The sequence below is a fragment of the Thunnus maccoyii genome, chromosome 23 (assembly GCF_910596095.1).
Source record: "Thunnus maccoyii chromosome 23, fThuMac1.1, whole genome shotgun sequence".
Taxonomy (NCBI): domain Eukaryota; kingdom Metazoa; phylum Chordata; class Actinopteri; order Scombriformes; family Scombridae; genus Thunnus; species Thunnus maccoyii.
Genome location: NC_056555.1, coordinates 6981010 through 6998317, shown reverse-complemented (window position 1 = coordinate 6998317; position 17308 = coordinate 6981010). Strand labels below are relative to the sequence as shown.

The 17308-nt window shown below is 40.7% G+C and overlaps 1 protein-coding gene across 4 annotated transcripts in view; it reads right to left on the bottom strand.

Annotated features, from left to right (window-relative positions):
- Positions 1 to 16211, bottom strand: part of camk1da (calcium/calmodulin-dependent protein kinase 1Da) — a 63226-nt gene extending 47015 nt beyond the window's left edge. For 2 of the 4 annotated variants that reach the window (XR_006093881.1, XM_042403177.1), the window contains exon 1: positions 15901 to 16211. Coding sequence is in view for 1 of the 4 variants with exons in the window: in XM_042403177.1 (XP_042259111.1) it covers positions 15901 to 15998 (98 nt within the window). In the remaining 3 variants the exon portion in view is untranslated. The remainder of the gene's footprint in view (positions 1 to 15900) is intronic. The other 2 variants (XM_042403179.1, XM_042403178.1) reach the window with 1 other exon arrangement.
- Between the last annotated feature and the right edge of the window lie 1097 nt (positions 16212 to 17308).

The following is a 17308-nucleotide window of genomic DNA, read 5'->3' as shown; positions in this document are numbered from 1 at the left end:
GTACCTGTACTGTAACTAGAAGTGCGGAGCTCCATGCGACACTTTGGCCAGACTCATTAAAAAGAAGACGATGCATTCAGTTGTTGCCCCTGGTTACCTAGTGCTTTTTCTATGAGGAACTAGATGGTTTTGAGGAAGTTATTATCGCAGAGAGAAGTTTTAATTGACCTACTATTTTTCATGGAACTGTGTGAACTGTCTCCAATATTGATTTACACTTCATAGGAAACTGCACAGAATAATTCATCATAAGTAGAGGTTTCTGTGGCTATTTTGCATCAGTCCGGTGCTGTTTGCACAAAATATAACCAGCAGATCCGGTATGCGTGATCGTGACTTGACAGTGCACAAATCACTTCTTTTTGAGACTGCAGATTAGAGCGAACAGGGTAAAGGAAAGGCTTTGAGTAAAGGCTTTTAGCTGTTATGGATGACAGATGGTGGTTAAGAATCACTATTTAAAAGAATGAAAGTGGAACAGATGTGCAAAACACAAATAAAGGAGGTTAATGTGGGTTTTATTCAAATAATATGATGAATAATTATGAAAACAGGTGTAATGTGCGTGCTGATGGAAACAGCTAATGGAAACAATTAGTCACATAGCAGGGAAAAAACAGAAATTAGACAACTGATTAAAAGTAAATTTTATACTTACCTACAAATTCAAGTATATACACAGAATTAACTGCATCATAACATAACATACAATCTCCTGTTGTGTAGAAATAACCCAAATCTAATCAGTAAATAAACTCTTTAAGAGACCAGAACCCATGTAAGTAAACAGTCTTATGAAAAACCTCACAAGAGTAGAAGGAAAAACACAGTCTAGTGTATTGCTTCTCTTTATTGTCCATTGTGTTCTAGGGATTTTATCTACACATATCACACTTTATGAGTAAACATCACTATACTTGCCTTATGCTCCCATTTCCTTTATCTTAATAGAGTGGAGTCTGGTTCACAGGCATCGAGTAGGATGCCAACAAACCTGCTTACTCCTGAGTCCTCTGTTGGCCAATATAGAGATAAGCACCTGCTCTATTAAAAGTTTAATGTACCCCAAATAAAAAAGACTGCGCAAAATTTACAGTGCCAGCAAAAGGGAGCCAGAAATTCAGCTTTTTTGCTTAACTTTATTGTAATTAGTCGCATTCGGAAACAAAACCTTAGCAGACTGTTCAAAGAGAAGGTGAATGAGTCTCACCACAACAAGCTGTTATACTGTATGAAGCTCTCTGTTCCCACTCCTGTTGTTAGACATGGAAATTAGTCATTATTAAGCAAATCTATGTGTCTGCTATAGAGATTTGTGAGAGAACTGCCTCTATTGTATCGGTTGTATCTGTATAAACAAGCTTATTGCAAATAAGAACCACTACAAAACAGTAATGCTGTTTTGTAGTATCGGCAAACAATGTCCATTACTAATACATTCACACATGTTCATACTTGTTTTTGTCTCTGATGAAATCACTTTCCATGCAGTCATGCTAAATCTCTTTCACACACATGCAAACCTAACCTAATATACCGCTGTCACACCCAGACGCGGTCACACACACACACACACACACAAGAGAACAGGTGTTAACAGAGCTGTGTTACAGTTGTTCTGTTAGCTTTATCTTGGCTCTGGCAATAGATTCCGTATTCATTTAATCACCGCTAACACTGTGATAGCATGAGTTAAACACACACAAGCATAACACGAGAGGTGTGTAAACAGGAGCAGACGGTTGTTCAGGGTGCGGCTGGCCTTGCAGTTTCATAGAGGGAGTGTCCTGTACCCAGCGGCAGCCATCACTTATCAGCAGTGTGGATAGGAGAGTCAGCGACGTGCCTGAGAGGAGAATGTAACATTATCACTGAAGTGAGGCTGGACGATATTACCTAAAAAATGATGTCAGCCCTATGAGTCGATCAGGAGCCAGTATCTTCCCGCTAAACCAGTTTACTCACAGAAATCAGGTTTCAGATCGGATCAGATTTCTCCCCTTTTCTCCAACATTTTGTAAGCATTACCTACCAGTGTTGGGCAGTAACGTAGAACTTTGTAATGTGTTACAATTTGAAATTCAGTAATTATAATGAAGTTACTAATCCCAGTAACGCTCCGTAACTTTAGGGGGTCGACATGCTTGCTGACGCTGTCTTATCACAATGCTTTTTAATACCTTTAAAAAGGCCTTTTTTTTGTTGAGGTTACATTGTGTGAGTTTGTTTTTTAGTCAGACTTTGCATGTTATTATTTTGAATATGAGGATGTATTGCTACTTGGGGTGTAAAGGTTTGTGTCGTAGAACGTTTTGGCAATGCACAACTTAGCTGTAGCATACAGGTAGCATGCTCATGGATGTATGCTTGCTGGCTTAGCCAAGTTACCCTGGTTACCCTGGTTACCCACGCTTATGTAGTCTCGCTGCCATCATTATTATTAAAATATGCACTATTATCTCTGTATGTAAACAATATCGCGTCTCCCGTGACCCCAAAACCGAGGTACATACTGAACCGTGAATTTTGTGCACTGTTACCCCCTTAATCGCTACCTCTAATGATCTGTCCTTTCATCCTTTTTTTTTTTTTTGCCTTTATTGGATAGTTACACTTGAGAGAAACAGGAGAAGCAGGGAGGGAGCATGCAGCAAACATCTCAGCTGGAATCAAACCAGGGATGTTGCGCACATGTAAAAAGCTGAACAGAAACCTGGCGACACAAATGAGATGATGAACATGAGGTACGAAAGGTTTTCCTCGCAACAGACAAAATGCGGACGTAACGTCGATCGACTGTCGCTTCGCAATGATGTCATCACATCGACACACAATGGAATGATGAAACACACATCTGTTAAGGAGCTTTGCCTACATGTACTCTGTGTGTGTGTGTGTGTGTGTGTATGCGTGTGACTGCAAAGCTAAAGTGGCATTCATCCAAATGAATGAAAGCTAGACAGCACTGCTGGAACACAGTGCTGCTCTGACTAGACTGGTGACGCATGCAACATTTTCTCTCACAAACACACACACACACATATGTACAAATCAACAAAAACAACTGGGTGTTACCAAAGGGTAAAGCAGATTTTTACAGATGACACATCGACTGTAACATTACCTCTGTGTCTTCTTAAAGCTGTTTTCACCCTGAGACATTTTAAAACTTAAACACTTTGAGATTCATGTGTGTGTATGTATGTGTGTGTGTGTGTGTGTGTTTGTATGTGTAGCATTGCGGTTTACTCAAGGACGACTTAAGTGTAACTGGGCCAAGCTGAGCCAGATAAACACACACACACATACACACACACACACACACACACACACACACACACACACACACACACACACAATGATCTAAGTACAGTAGTGGGACTCGGTGAAAGTAGGTCTGCTATAATACAGAAAAAGCCTCCGAGGTGCAGATGAGTGTGTGTGTGTGTGTATGTGTGTGTCACTCTGTGAAGTGGAATGCTTACCAGAGCAGAAAGTGTGTGTGTCATTTTACAGTAGCATTATGTGTGTGCATTACTTATGGTATGTTTTAAACCAAAAAAATGGATGAACATAAATGTTTTGTGCTTCTGCATGTTTGCAGGTGTCTATGTGTGTGTGTGATTCTCTGACATTTATTGTCACTGTGTGTGTCCGTTGGTTATGTTTTTGTGACTTTCAACTGTGTGTGTGCGCGCGAGCCTGCCTCCTTCTGTGTCTCCTTATGTCTGTGCTTTTCTGTGTGTGTGTGTGTGTGTGTGTGTGTGTGTGTGTGTGTGTGTGTGTGTGTGTGCAGTCTGCCCTAAATTACCTGTCCAGAAGACAGAGTGTGTGCTGACCAGCAGTGGAGCTGCTGCAGCGCTGCTTCCATTAACGGCAGCGATCACTCACAATCTGATGGGCAACAGCTGGCTGTTACCATGGCAACTTGCTGCATACCCACCAAATATTATTTGGGTATGTGTTGTTACACGATAACTAATCTCAGCAATCTGATTGTTATAAGATAAGGCCTCCGAAAGGTTATTATAGTGACATAAATGCTGCATGATGACAAAGAACAGCTGAGTTATTAACAAATAAAACGCTTTTGAAAAAGGAGCTCTGTTCACGAACAATGAGGCTTCATATAAAGCTCCAATATATAAAGTCGATTGGTGAAATCGGTTTAACTTTTCAGAAATGTTGATATTTCCATCTGTCATCAAAATTTTGTAACATTCCCTCAATGTGTTTATGTGTTAATATACAGCAACTGGCAACCAATTATAAGATAATGCAAAAAAAACAACTGAGCATAATTTAGCTGAGCAACACTCCTAACTGTGAGGGCAGCTGTGCCATCTTTGATTGAACATGGGTTGCACTGACTTTAATAGAGATCAGCTCTTTCCCATCAGAGAAAATTGTGTTTTCTGTTACTTTAAACTCACCTGACTTTGTATTTTTCTCCTGCTCAGTCGCCAAAAAGAAATACCTTTCCCAAGATGGATTTATTTTTATATCAATCTTCCTCTGACACATTTTAAAAATACCTAAGTGACAGAAATGTGTTGTTGTTTGGTCCATCTGATAGCCATCCAAGACCACGGCACATATGTACCACATTTACACCTGGCATTAAGATCGGTATCTGGATATATTATCTGGATAAGGAGAATCGCATATTAATGCAGGTGTAAATGAACTCAGAAAGCGTTGTGATCGTAATACAGATGAATCAGACAACTCAGACTTGCACTACGATCAGATCTCAGCAGGTGTAAATGCGATCAGCACAGCGTGTCCACATTCATTAGAAAAAAAATCATCCCAGTAAGTTGAAAGGTTACCTAGCTCCGCCTCTTCCTGCCAATTAAAGCAAGCCTAGCAGTGGCTAGAAGTCTTCCCTCATAAAAAGTGATTTAGAAATGAATGACATCCATTGATGGCAGCAGTTTCCTTTACCTGGAACGCTACATGTTTGTTGGCAAGTCCGCCAGTTTCGCTTAGCTAATTTGTTTATTGAGATCCGATCACCAGGTGTGCACATGAAACAATAACGCATTTTAATACCAGGTGAAAATGCAAAGACCCATGGATCAGATGTCATTATGATAGATAATGTATCCAGATATAGATCACGTGTTAATACCAGGTGTAAATGGGGCCTTAGTGTGACCATCCTAGAACATACAGTATTAATGTTCTTTATTGATGCCAAGCTATGTGTGAAAGTCTAGCTACTGTTTTAAAGAATGGCGGGAAAGCTAAGCAAACACTAAACTGAAGCACACTGACCAGGTTGAGGTCAACCTACAGCCTGTTTACTGATAGCAGGCAAGCAGTTTGAATCTCATCTACCAGACGTTCTTAAAATCAAAGTGATACGTGCTTTCTGGAACGTTCTCTCTTAATATACCTGAAGATTTGCTTTATTGTGATCGCCAGAAGTCAGACGTAACCCACATTTTCATTCACCACTGCATCACTGGACCGAGCAGAATGCAAAGTTTCCTCGTCTCGGCTCTGAAAATCAATCACGGCCGTGCAACCTGTTCCCTCTCTCTCTCTGTCGTCTCAACAGGAGACGAGCAGAAAGAAAGAGAAGCTTAGATCTCGGTGTTCCTGCTGCGGATAAAGCCTTACAGAGAGAGCGAGGAGGAAAGACGGACAGACCCAGACAGAGAAAGTCTGACTGATGATTCATTCTGTATTCTTAACAGCGTCCCTCATCCTCTGTGAACCAGGCAGTCATTTCCCAGGTGACTTTAACATTGCTACAGTTTACCGTCAATTATTCCTGTTTTCAATGTGTTTCAGAGCAAACACATGCCTATATTTTTTTATTTATGACTCTGCTTAGGGTTGTCTGTTTAGGGTTGTGCCTGCAGTCATTTTCCCACTAATAAGTGATGACTAACAGCTTATTTTAATACTCATTTGGCTAATAATGACTCATATACAAATGTATGTTCTGTGTTGTACTTTGAGACTAGAGACTTATGTTATTGTTATCCACACACAGTGGCCTACTTTATTCATGGTTGACTGCTGTACTGCTGTTGTTGCCTTAGTCAAAAATATATTTTCCTTTCTACCTAACCGTTCTTCAAATGAGTCAAATCAAAACATTAAAAAGTCATTAGAGTCCAGTCATTAGTCATTAAAATGAGTTTTCAACCAATTCATTGAGCCAACATTAGCTCAAAGAAATTGGCTGCTTCATTCTACTAACAAATATTGTGCGTGTATCCAATATTTCTCATTCCTCTCTGACATAGACTTCTGTTATTGTCCAAAAACTATTAAAAGCAATGAGCCACACTGCTGCACTGAGTGACATGTTCCATTGTCCATGAAAATGGTGGTTAACTTGTTTAGAAATGGCCCCAAAGAGTAAAAATAGCGGTATGCTAGTAACCCTCCACCGTGCATGCTAGCTTGTTTTGCTACATAACACAACCTCTTGACTTTTCACTGGAGTTCTTATGTTATGTGTTATGTAGCACAACAAGCTAGTGAAGGAACCACATTTCACACATGTGTGGTGGCGTCTGCCGTACTAGGAACTATGACTGTGCAATATATTGATATTATATTGATATTGTGATACGAGACTAGATATCTTAGATTTTGGATATCATAATATCATAATATGGCATAAGTGTTGTCTTCTCCTGGTTTTAAAGGCTGCATTACAGTAAAGTGACGTCATTTTCTGAATTTACCAGACTGTTCTAGCTGTTCTATTATTTGTCTTTACCCACTTTTATCTTTTTTATTTATCAAAAATCTCAATATGTTAATATTTTGTGTAAGCACCAATAGTCATCCCTACAATACTGTCACAACATCGATACAGAGGTATTTGGTCAAAAACATTGTGATATTAGATTTTATCCATATCGTCCAGCCTTACTAGGAACCTAACTAACTTATCGAGGGACAGCTGATAATATCTGCTAGCCACAGTTCTTCCAAAGCAAAAACAGCTACAGTGTTCAGCGTCTCTGATAAGAGCAGATGGTGAACAGAGTGAAACGCTGTTTGAAAAAAGTCACTTCCAACATATTTATCCTTTAGCTGTGGAACAAGACACCTATAGAGGCTTATATGCGCTTCTATTCCCCACCTTCTTTGCCTTTCATTACAATTCCTCATTTCCACTCTGTTATCTCTCCTTCTTCCTCCTCCTCCTCCTCCTCCTCCTCCTCCTCCTCCTCCTCTCTGGTATTGGTGTTATATTTTGCACTGGCTATGTCAGAAGCAGCAGCAGCCTCAAGGGAAAATATGCTAAGCTGCTTTCTGACTTGCTTTTCTCTTCAGGTAGACACATGCCACTGCACAAAAGCTGATACCACAGCCATCGAGGTTTCCCATTGAAGTTTCCTTTACAGTAAAAATATTGACCAGACTCATTTTCATATGAATAAATGTCTTAATAGTGATTCAGTAACCAGAGCAAGAAAGCTTTTTTTTTAATTTGCTGCTCTGACCACCTTTTTGAGGTAGGAATATGTAAAGGAAGCTACAGGATCTCAGCCTTCATGTGTGTGAATCATGAGTGAATTAAGCATCTAACAGGAGCCCAGAGGTGTTATGTAGTGTGACACATAACTTAATCACTGTTATGGTTTGAAGACTGGAGGCGTTTGGCTGCTCTGTAGTAGCGGTTGCTGGCTGTGGTTTTACGGATTTAACAGGATATCAGTGTATGAAAGCCTGAGGTAAAACTATGAGCAATATAATTCCAACGCACAACGCAGTCTGAAAGCATTTTCCTGACGTAAACCATAACACCTGCTGACAAATATCTGATCATGATTTATCCAGGGAACAGGGTCTGTTCTATCTCTGCGACATTCTGCATCATAGTCACTGCACAGGCTGACTTATCATTGTTTCAGTGGTCAAAATACAACATGGTGGTCTGAGTAACCAGCAGTGAGCAAGGCTGTGGTCAGAATTGAAGAGATATGAGTCCAAATTCTCCCAGTGCGAACCCACTCCCTGAAGAGATGCTCAACTGGTCACAGACAGCACATTTTTAACAGTATTATAGATGTTCTGGAGCTTTCAATCATATCGCATGATCTTAATCAGCTGATTGAATTTGCCAGTTGTCATTGAATTGCTATGGAATTTTTCTTTTAAGGACTTCTTGACCTCAGAGACAGCAGTTGACAAAGTTAGATTGTTTCGTCATGACTGGCAATTTTCACCTGCTGATGAAGATCATGTGATGTGACCGAAATTTCCACGACAGCTACTAAATGGACCTCGGGGTGAGATTGTTTTGTCAAGGATGAACTTTGAAACACAGTTTCTGCATGTTGTATTTCTGAGTATAGAGTAAAATTTACATTTGACTCATTCATTTCACTGTTTATTTATATTTTCTGCAAATGTCATCTCCCCACACAAAGCCTTCTCCACTCCAACGTCCTTAAATAGTAGCTACACTATTACATGTGCATTCACGATTACGTAACTGTAGCAAGCACGCAAACCTGATACGAGCCACAACACGTCTGCCATCGCGTCTGCTGTGTAAAGCTGTGACGATTAGTCGATTAATTGATTAGTCGATTGACAGAAAATGAATCAGCAGCTATTATGATAATCGAATAATTGTTTCATTGTCATTTTTAAGCAAATATGACAAAAATATTTGCTACTTTTAGCTTCTCATGTGATGATTTAATGCTTTTCTTTGTCATACATGATAGTAAACTGAATATCTTTGGGTTTTGGACTGTTGTTCAGACAAAATAAGTCATTCAAAGACGTCACCTTTGACTCTGGGAAATTATAACGGGCATTTTCACTATTATCTGACATTTTTTAGAAGCGATTAATCAAGAAAATAATGAGCAGATTAATCAGTGATGAAAATAATCGTTAGTTGCAACCCTGCTACTGCGTATAGATCCTAAATCACATAATATTAACATTATGCTTTTTTGTCTTGAGAGTGTGCACACAGCCATAGAGGAGACGGCATGAGAACAGATGCAAAGACCATCCTCAACCCTCAAATTATAAGATTCCTTTGCAATTTTATTTCTCAATAGCAAAAACCAAGAAACTGTTTCCAAACCAGAATTAACAATGTTTACATTTTTCCCTCTCTTGCCAAGCATTTTGTCACAAACTGATACACAAGCATGTGGCTCCTTTCTTATCTAATTCAAAGATGTTAGATAACCAAAGCACTTCTCACAGTGTAGCCCATATACTATGTCCTCTGTTGACTTCTAATGATGTTTTGAGAGGCCATTAGCCTGCAGGCAGACAGTCCCCCAACTATGCTGACCACCAAGCACCCTGTCATCCTTAATCACCAAAATATGGTCACCCCACCAACTGCTAACTCCATCATAACAAGCAACATTAACGTCCCAGCAGGCTGTGGCCCTGATTCCCCCTCGAACAGCAGATGTTGTTGTCGAGACCCTTTAGGATTGCACAACAGCACTGAAACCAAATCCTTCAGTCAAGGGGAAACAAACTGAAGCATTACCATCAAGTGTCCCATTTCCTCAGCTGCCCCACAGCACAAGTATCCATTTTGTCTCTCTCATACTGCATGTACTGTACCTTATCTGTGTCTGACCATGCAGAGGAAAGGATGGGAAATGTCTTTTGCGTAACATCTCTGACTTCAATTGCGTTTCTTAGAAGGGGGCAACAAAAAGGTCGTGAGAAAACAGCATTTTGTCTTGCTTCCATAACTGACAAAGATGGAGTCACAGCGGGATATCAGGACAAGCAGCCCCAGATGAAAATGGAAAGTGTGAATTCGCTTTTGATGCGTAATGCCGAGCTTAAGAAATATCTGACTCTTTTTTTGTACAACAAAAGGTACAGCACGAGGTAAATGCTAACAAAGTGAAGAAGCGAAAGGATACAAGAAAAAAAAATGTCTTAAATGTCAAATTTTTTTTGCCAGTTAGTGATAAACATGTGTGTGTTATAACACGACTGAAATATAACAACTTAACTCAGACTTTCTCTCAGGACGTGAACTTTCTCCCTAGCCTCTTCTTAAAGACGGCCACCGTGTTTGCACAGGTGAAGGTAGGGACACCAACGTGCTCACAGCTGTCGGACAGAGTGTGTCACAACAGCACAGAGACAACAGGCTCTCAGCCCGGGGCCATTATAAGCTGGATGTGGTCGTCAAGAGGCTTAAAATAGAGCGCTGATCCGATAATGGACTAAAGTTTATGATCATTAATACTCAGAGGTCTGGACACACGTGTCAGTCTGCGCAGAGATGATGATGATGTTACCCCTCCCCCCTCCACACACACACACACACACACACACACACACTAATAAATTTACACAAAGTGCATTTAGTGATGAGGAAAGTCCTGACAGCTGGCAAAAGCAACAGTTTTATTTGCTGCACGTACAAAGAGGAAAAAGTGACTTTTTTTCCCTTCTGCTGCTTTTAAATGTCCAACTTGGCGTGGGAGTGAGGGTATGTGTGTGTCAGGGATGTCAACGGTTAACCATTAATCAGTTAACCGCTGAGAATATTTCTGACTGGTTATGTATGTTGTAGCACTATGCTGTACCACATTAAGAACAAGCATCCGGCTGCTATGTCCGAGGATGATTCGCAGTCGCAGCCAAAGATCACGTAGCGGTAAGCCAGGGGGGGAGAAAATGTGACGCATGCCAATCTGAGGCCATCATCCAGTTGGTGTGCCAAACGATCGAGACCGATATGTAGCCAATCAGTGCGGTAGAGGAGGACAGATTGAAAGAGCTAGTTCAGTGCCCTGAGCCTGAGCTATCGAGAGCTACCGTGACTAAACACTTTGAAAAACACCTTGAGGAGAAGAAGGATGAGCTAAAAGTCAAGCTAACCAGGGCAGACATTGCAACATTTAAGTCCGATAGGGAGAGAAACATGAGGGGTCAGCAAACATACAGCTTTTAAATAATAGCTAAACTTATTTGGAAAAGAAGGATTTGGACAATCTGGCTAAACTGTTAGCTTGTATGCACACTGGCTAGTAATAGCAACTCTGCTGGTGAGAATAATAAAAATAAGACCCAAGTTGAACATGAAATTCTATTATTGAACTTGGAAATAGTAAGTTGACAAAATAATCTTAATTCAAGTTCCACTTACTAGTTTTTTTTTTCTAGAGCCTTCAACCGCATCTCACGGTCCTCATCGATGGATGGGGTTTACTCAGTTGTCAACAAAAGTTCCATACGTCACGTGATTACAGGTGACCACTCTCCATGACAACTGAGTAAACTCCATCCGTTGATGAGGACCATAAGATGCAGCTGAAAGCTCAAGAAGAAAAACCTGTAAGTGAACCTTGAGTTAAGAATGTTTTGTTTAAAGAGACTCAAACTATAATAAATCAGATTTTACTTTGACAGTATCACAAATAGTATCAACAGTATAAACAACATAAACATCAACATAACAAATTTATTAACGACTATATTATACAGCATCAATGCCAATAACAACACCAACAACTGTTTCATTAAAACAACACATGGTAATCATCCACAGTAACAACAAACAACGGCAACCAATCACAGCTCAGCTCAGCAGGCAGAGAGGAAGAATTCAACAGAAGAAAAAAAAAAAGAGAAGACAGAACAGATGGATAGATGAAGAGAGGGCAAGCCTGTCGACATGCTGTAAGTATTCAGATTTCTCTCCAATGTGTGTTTGTTAATGCAGGAATTCAGGAACACACACGCACACACACACACACACAAACACACACACACACACACACACACACACACACGCACACTGCTAACGACGTGGGCTAGCAGTCCACTCACAGATGAAGTTGTTTTTGTCACACAACAAACTCCCTTTTGTTCTAATAATAGGCTGATATTTATAACACGGATACAAAAAAGAAACTTCAAAATCTGCATCATGTCTTCGCCAACAGGGAGGGAGACGTACGACAGACATGAAGAGGAAGATGTACGGTAGAGAGACGTCAAGAGAGGAGAGGACGGGGCTCTGCAGTCCCAGAAACAGTGACGAGAACAGTGCCAGCAGCAGGGAAGTAGAGCATCAATTAAGGGCAGCGTGCCCTAGATGTCACAACGACATTCCCACAATGCATCACCATCACCGCCACCACTTTACTTTCTGTCTCTATCTCACACGCACACTTTGTCTTTCTAGAGGCCTACTTGCGGAAGACCTTCCGTGAAGTACACTCAGTCCCTGACCTCTAATCTCAACCTAGAGTCCGAGATATGAAGCTAACGCAAACTTTCACTGCTAAAATTCTCGCACAAGGACACACGTATATGCACACACACTAATACACACCCTAACTGGCTCTTTCTAACCTTTCTAAGCTCTTCTGTTGTCTGTCTCTAGCACTTGTTCTTACTGTGATCCCTCCTGCTGACACACACAGGGAACACACTCCTGTTGGTAGTGAATTATTGAGAAGTGAGTGACAGGGACACACACAGCATACACACCAGGGGAGGGTAATAAGACACCGAGGACGCGCACACACATACCTAACAGCATGAGCTAATACTGGTTAGATTCATCCAGTGTTACGGGACAGAAGACATGCTGGCCACTGTGCGCGAGGATGAGCGAGCACGAGGAGACCGAACATGTCGAGTCAGTGTTAGATCTGTGATGTCACATCCTGTCGGTACAGATACAGCTCAGAAACGCTGATGCAGCACTGCAGTAACAGCCGGAAACATCAGTTTTCCCACATGTGCTGCTGCACCTGAACACACCAGTGCTGCTGGTGACAGTGACTTGCCCCGTAATTTCTCATTGGCTGCCGCATTTCGGACAACAGCTCGTTTACGATTGGTTCGACGCGCGCGCTTTCATCCCTCTGCTTCATCATCAAACTCTCATCTGCTCCTGATTCATCCGCCGCCGCTGCCACCGCCACCACCTCCCCTCTCCCTCTTCTTCCTCCTCCTCTCCTTCATCCCCCATCCCACACACACAGACGCACACACACACCAAACGCAGACACACACACACACACACACACTCTCCCCTCCTTTCTTTCCCTTTTCTGCTGAGGCATCAAGTTCAAAGATCCGTCAGCAGCTCTGGTTAATGTGTGGCTGCAACATGGCCGACTCGGATCACTGAGTCCTGTGCCAGTCTGCATCCTACGTACAGTGTGTGTGTGTGTGTGTGTGTGTGTGTGTGTGTGTGTGTGTTTCATGTCGGGTCCAAATTTCAGGTGTTTTAAAGAAAAGGAAGCTAACCATCCATCCTTGTTATTACACAACCAGACTGAACTTCCTTCTACTCAGGGGAAGTTTTCCTAATCCCCGCGCCGTTAATCCCAATCTGGATCCGCCCCACACGTCCCCCCTCGGGCTGCCGTCCAACCGGCTCACTCCTCACAGCAGGAAGAACAGAGCGGGCAGAGCTGACAGACGCTTACAGGGGCTGGCTGTCAGAGATTTAGGGTGAGGGTGTCGGCCTGTATTCTGCCGCTGCTTGAATGAGACAGAGAGATGGAAGAGACGGAGGGGAGAGGATGCGGGGAAAGCAGAGGGAAAGAAGGAGCAAGGTAGAAGAAGAAGAAGAGGAAGAGATTTCCTAACATGGTGCAGGAGAGTAACATCTCCTTTATGACTCGAGGGAAGGAGAAAGATTGTGATTCCAAGTGGAAAAGATTGTAAGTGTAAAAGGGAAACTGTTGCTGCTGCTGAGAGACTGAAATTCCTGCAGTCTGTTAAAACCCTCCAGGAATATTATAAAATGTGCCCAAAAAGATTAACCATTATAACCACAGTCATACGTCACCACTGCACACGTCTGCATATCATGTAGAACAGACTACAGGAATATCACAGAACACTGTAGGAGTATTAGTCATGCCATAAGAGATCAAAAGAAAGAGGGTCACGATGAACCTGCCAGATATTCATTATGGATTACTGAACACATATAGGACACATATTAACACCTGACTGGAATACTACTGCATGATGTTTGCATGAAAACTGAAGTCATTTTGGTCATGTTTTATGTTACAAGTTCCTTAAAGTATTTAACAGTTAATTTTTAGGACGTTTTACAGACAGGGTGGTGCAGTTTGGTACAAATTATTAAAAAAAAAAAAGTGTAGGAGAAACACTGTTTTCAATAATTTCCTAATATAAGCTGTTGTGTAATTGTTAATTCGTTGGACATTTCTTTGAAGGGGTTATGTAATATGGTAGTATATGGGAAATGTTCTCATTGTAGAGTTTATAAGAAACAACTTGATATGCTAACATGTAGTTTGACACATCAAACTGCACACTGAAAAAAGTATTTTCAGTTAAAGAACTGTTAAGAGTCTAATTTATTAACATTTTTTGCAAATTAACAACTACATATGAACCCAAATATGATGAATCCGCACTCACCAACTAAACCAACTTGGCACTTTTTTGTTTTTTCTTATAGTTTGTACCACATTGCAGCACCTCTCTGTAAAAGCAACTGCAAATTATTGAAGAAATCAAAATTGAAGAACCTGTAAAATAAAGTGTTACTGTAATTCTGTAGGAACATGATGGAAATGTTGAAAGGATATTATAGGAAAATTCATAATGTTGCTACAATTAAACTGTGTTTAAAACTCAACATAAGTCCTACTGGAAACAAATAAAAACTATAAGCTACCATAGGCTATAATAAACTCATTATAGGCATTATAAACAGAAATATTACATACCTAGTGTAAGAACATATTCATATAATTATATGTTTTGTTTACATAAAGGAAGATAACTTTCACCATGAACTAATACTGCTAATTGCCACAGATGCATTTATGTAAGTGGCTATTACAGGAATAACTAGAGAAACACTGCAGGAATAATTTAACTAATGTTGTTATGAAGTCATTGTTGATTGCTATGAAGAACCATTAGGGGACTGTAAAATCTCTCAACACAACACACACCGTGCAGAGTGTGTTATTACAGAAACATTACACAGTATTGTGCAAATGGGCAATTAAAGTGGTGCCATTGCAGAAAAGAAACATTAGCCAGTGATGTGATTAAAAATCCCCTGCTGAGCACCCACAGACAACCAGCAAGCCTCCGCAGGAAAACTACAGTGATACTACAGGAGATGACACATGTGTCAAACAGTCAAAGCGTGTAAGAGGCACTGCTGATAAGTACAATAATGTCACAGTAAACTCACTGCAGAGCCCCACATGTACACTGAATGCCAGAGAGAATATTACTGTAGTATCCAGGGATGGACTTTACCACTAGGGAAAGGTAGGCAACTGCCTGGGGCCCCCAACTAAAAGGGCCCCAAACAGCTATAGATTTATTGTGATGTTTAGATATGAAAAATATTGAATTATATTACTATTCTAACTCATTATACACTGAGATAACTTACAAGAGGACCCCAAAACACTTTAAAATATATATATGCAACTGTATATTTCTACTTCAGAGGAAAACATTGCACCACTATATTTACCTGACAGATAAATGTTACTGGTTATGCTGCAGATTCAGATTTTACTCACAAAATATAACAAATAAAATATGATGAATTATTTTTCATGAATCTAAAAGCTAAAAGCTCCACCTTAAATAGATGTTAAATAAATGCAAGTACATTGTGCTAATAATAACCTCTTTCACTCTTTTAAGTGAAAATTTGACAGTAGGACTTTTACATTATTTTTTACTGTGCGGTATTAATAATTTTACTTAAGGAAAACTTTTGAGTACTTTCTCTATCACTACCAATACCAGCATTCCCAGTTAGATAAAGGGTGAAAATAAAACAAGAAGGAGTTTGCCTGGGGCCCCCAAATCACTGAATCCGCCCCTGGTAATATCACTGAGGAGATATCCGCGGTGAAGTTAGTTAAAGCAGCGTGTACTCACGTGCCGAGGACTTCTTTAAAATGAAATATCTTCTTGATGTCGTCGACTTGTTTTTTCCACGTCTCTCCTCTGCCGGTGTCTCCGTTCTCCCGAGCCATGGCGCTGCTTCACCGGCCGAGGTCCGACCGACACTGGGCTGCGCGGGATGCAGGAGGGATGCGGAGAAGAAAATGAAATACAGTGAAAATGGACGAGTATGAAAATCAAGTAGAATGAAGCCGAGCTGTGTGTGAGAGAGATGTTCGCAGGGTCCCGGTGGTCTGAGCTCCGCTGCAGCAGGACCATGTGAGCCCTCCTGCAGGTCTCCTCTCTCTCCCTCCTCCCCCCTCCTCCCCCTCCTCCCAGCCTCCGGCCGTCTGGCCGTCAGCAGCTGTCAATGTTTCCGGGAGATAATAGCACTTCTCATGGGGGGCTTTCACAATATAAGCCTGTTTGTTTACATCATGTCAGGGTGGACATGTGAACATTTAACATGTTTTTTTTATGGTTTATTTAGATGTTTAAATAATTCAATTCAAACTTTATTTCGGACTCACAAGAAGGTCCATAGGGTATACACTGTAGGGGAGAACCAGGTTAAAAGTAACATGGCGATTTTCTCGAGCACCTACAAGCCTCATATCTCTCCCTGCGTCAGCACGTACAGTACGCAAAACCGCAAAAAATCACATAGATACGTCATATTTTCACAGAGTTTTACCCGAAAAGCTATTTTCAATGACGGTAAGTGTTAATGGGTTGATCTACAAAGGTCTGAAAAAAAAATTCAAATGTGCATCATCATTGATTGTTAGGCCCTATGTTCTAAAAATGAGATTTAATATTTTTTTTATAAAAATAAAGGACATAAGATGTTTGCAGTTACATTTTAACAAAGACAAGAATTATATAAACAATTCAAATTTATATCATTGCGTTACTTTTGACCCAACCGTGTGTTACTTTTGTCCTGACTGATGGGGACAAAAGTAACAATGCGCAACTTCTGTTCAAAGTCAAATTACACTGAAGTAATTCCGCATTTGTGCAAAATAGCACCTGGTATTGATAGAACACACATGTGAGTTATTGATCACAACGAAAATTAGTTTCTGTCTGTAACATTATCTTTTAAAATTATGTTTATTTGAAAAGTGTTACTTTTGACCCGGTTCTCCCCTATAAAAAAGAAAAATAAGACATAAAAGACAAAACCTCAGCAATTCATCATTCAATTTAAAGAAACAGTTCATACGTAGACTATCTCACCAGTGTTTTCTGAGCCTGGACAAGTACCAAGAGCAGCTCCTCCTAGGGCTGGTTAAAGCCTCTATGATGCTGTTCCCTGACTCATCCCAGCAAGACATAAAATTGTACATCAGATGTCTTAGAAGTGCCTCGCATGCAGGAACACCAGAGAACACAGACG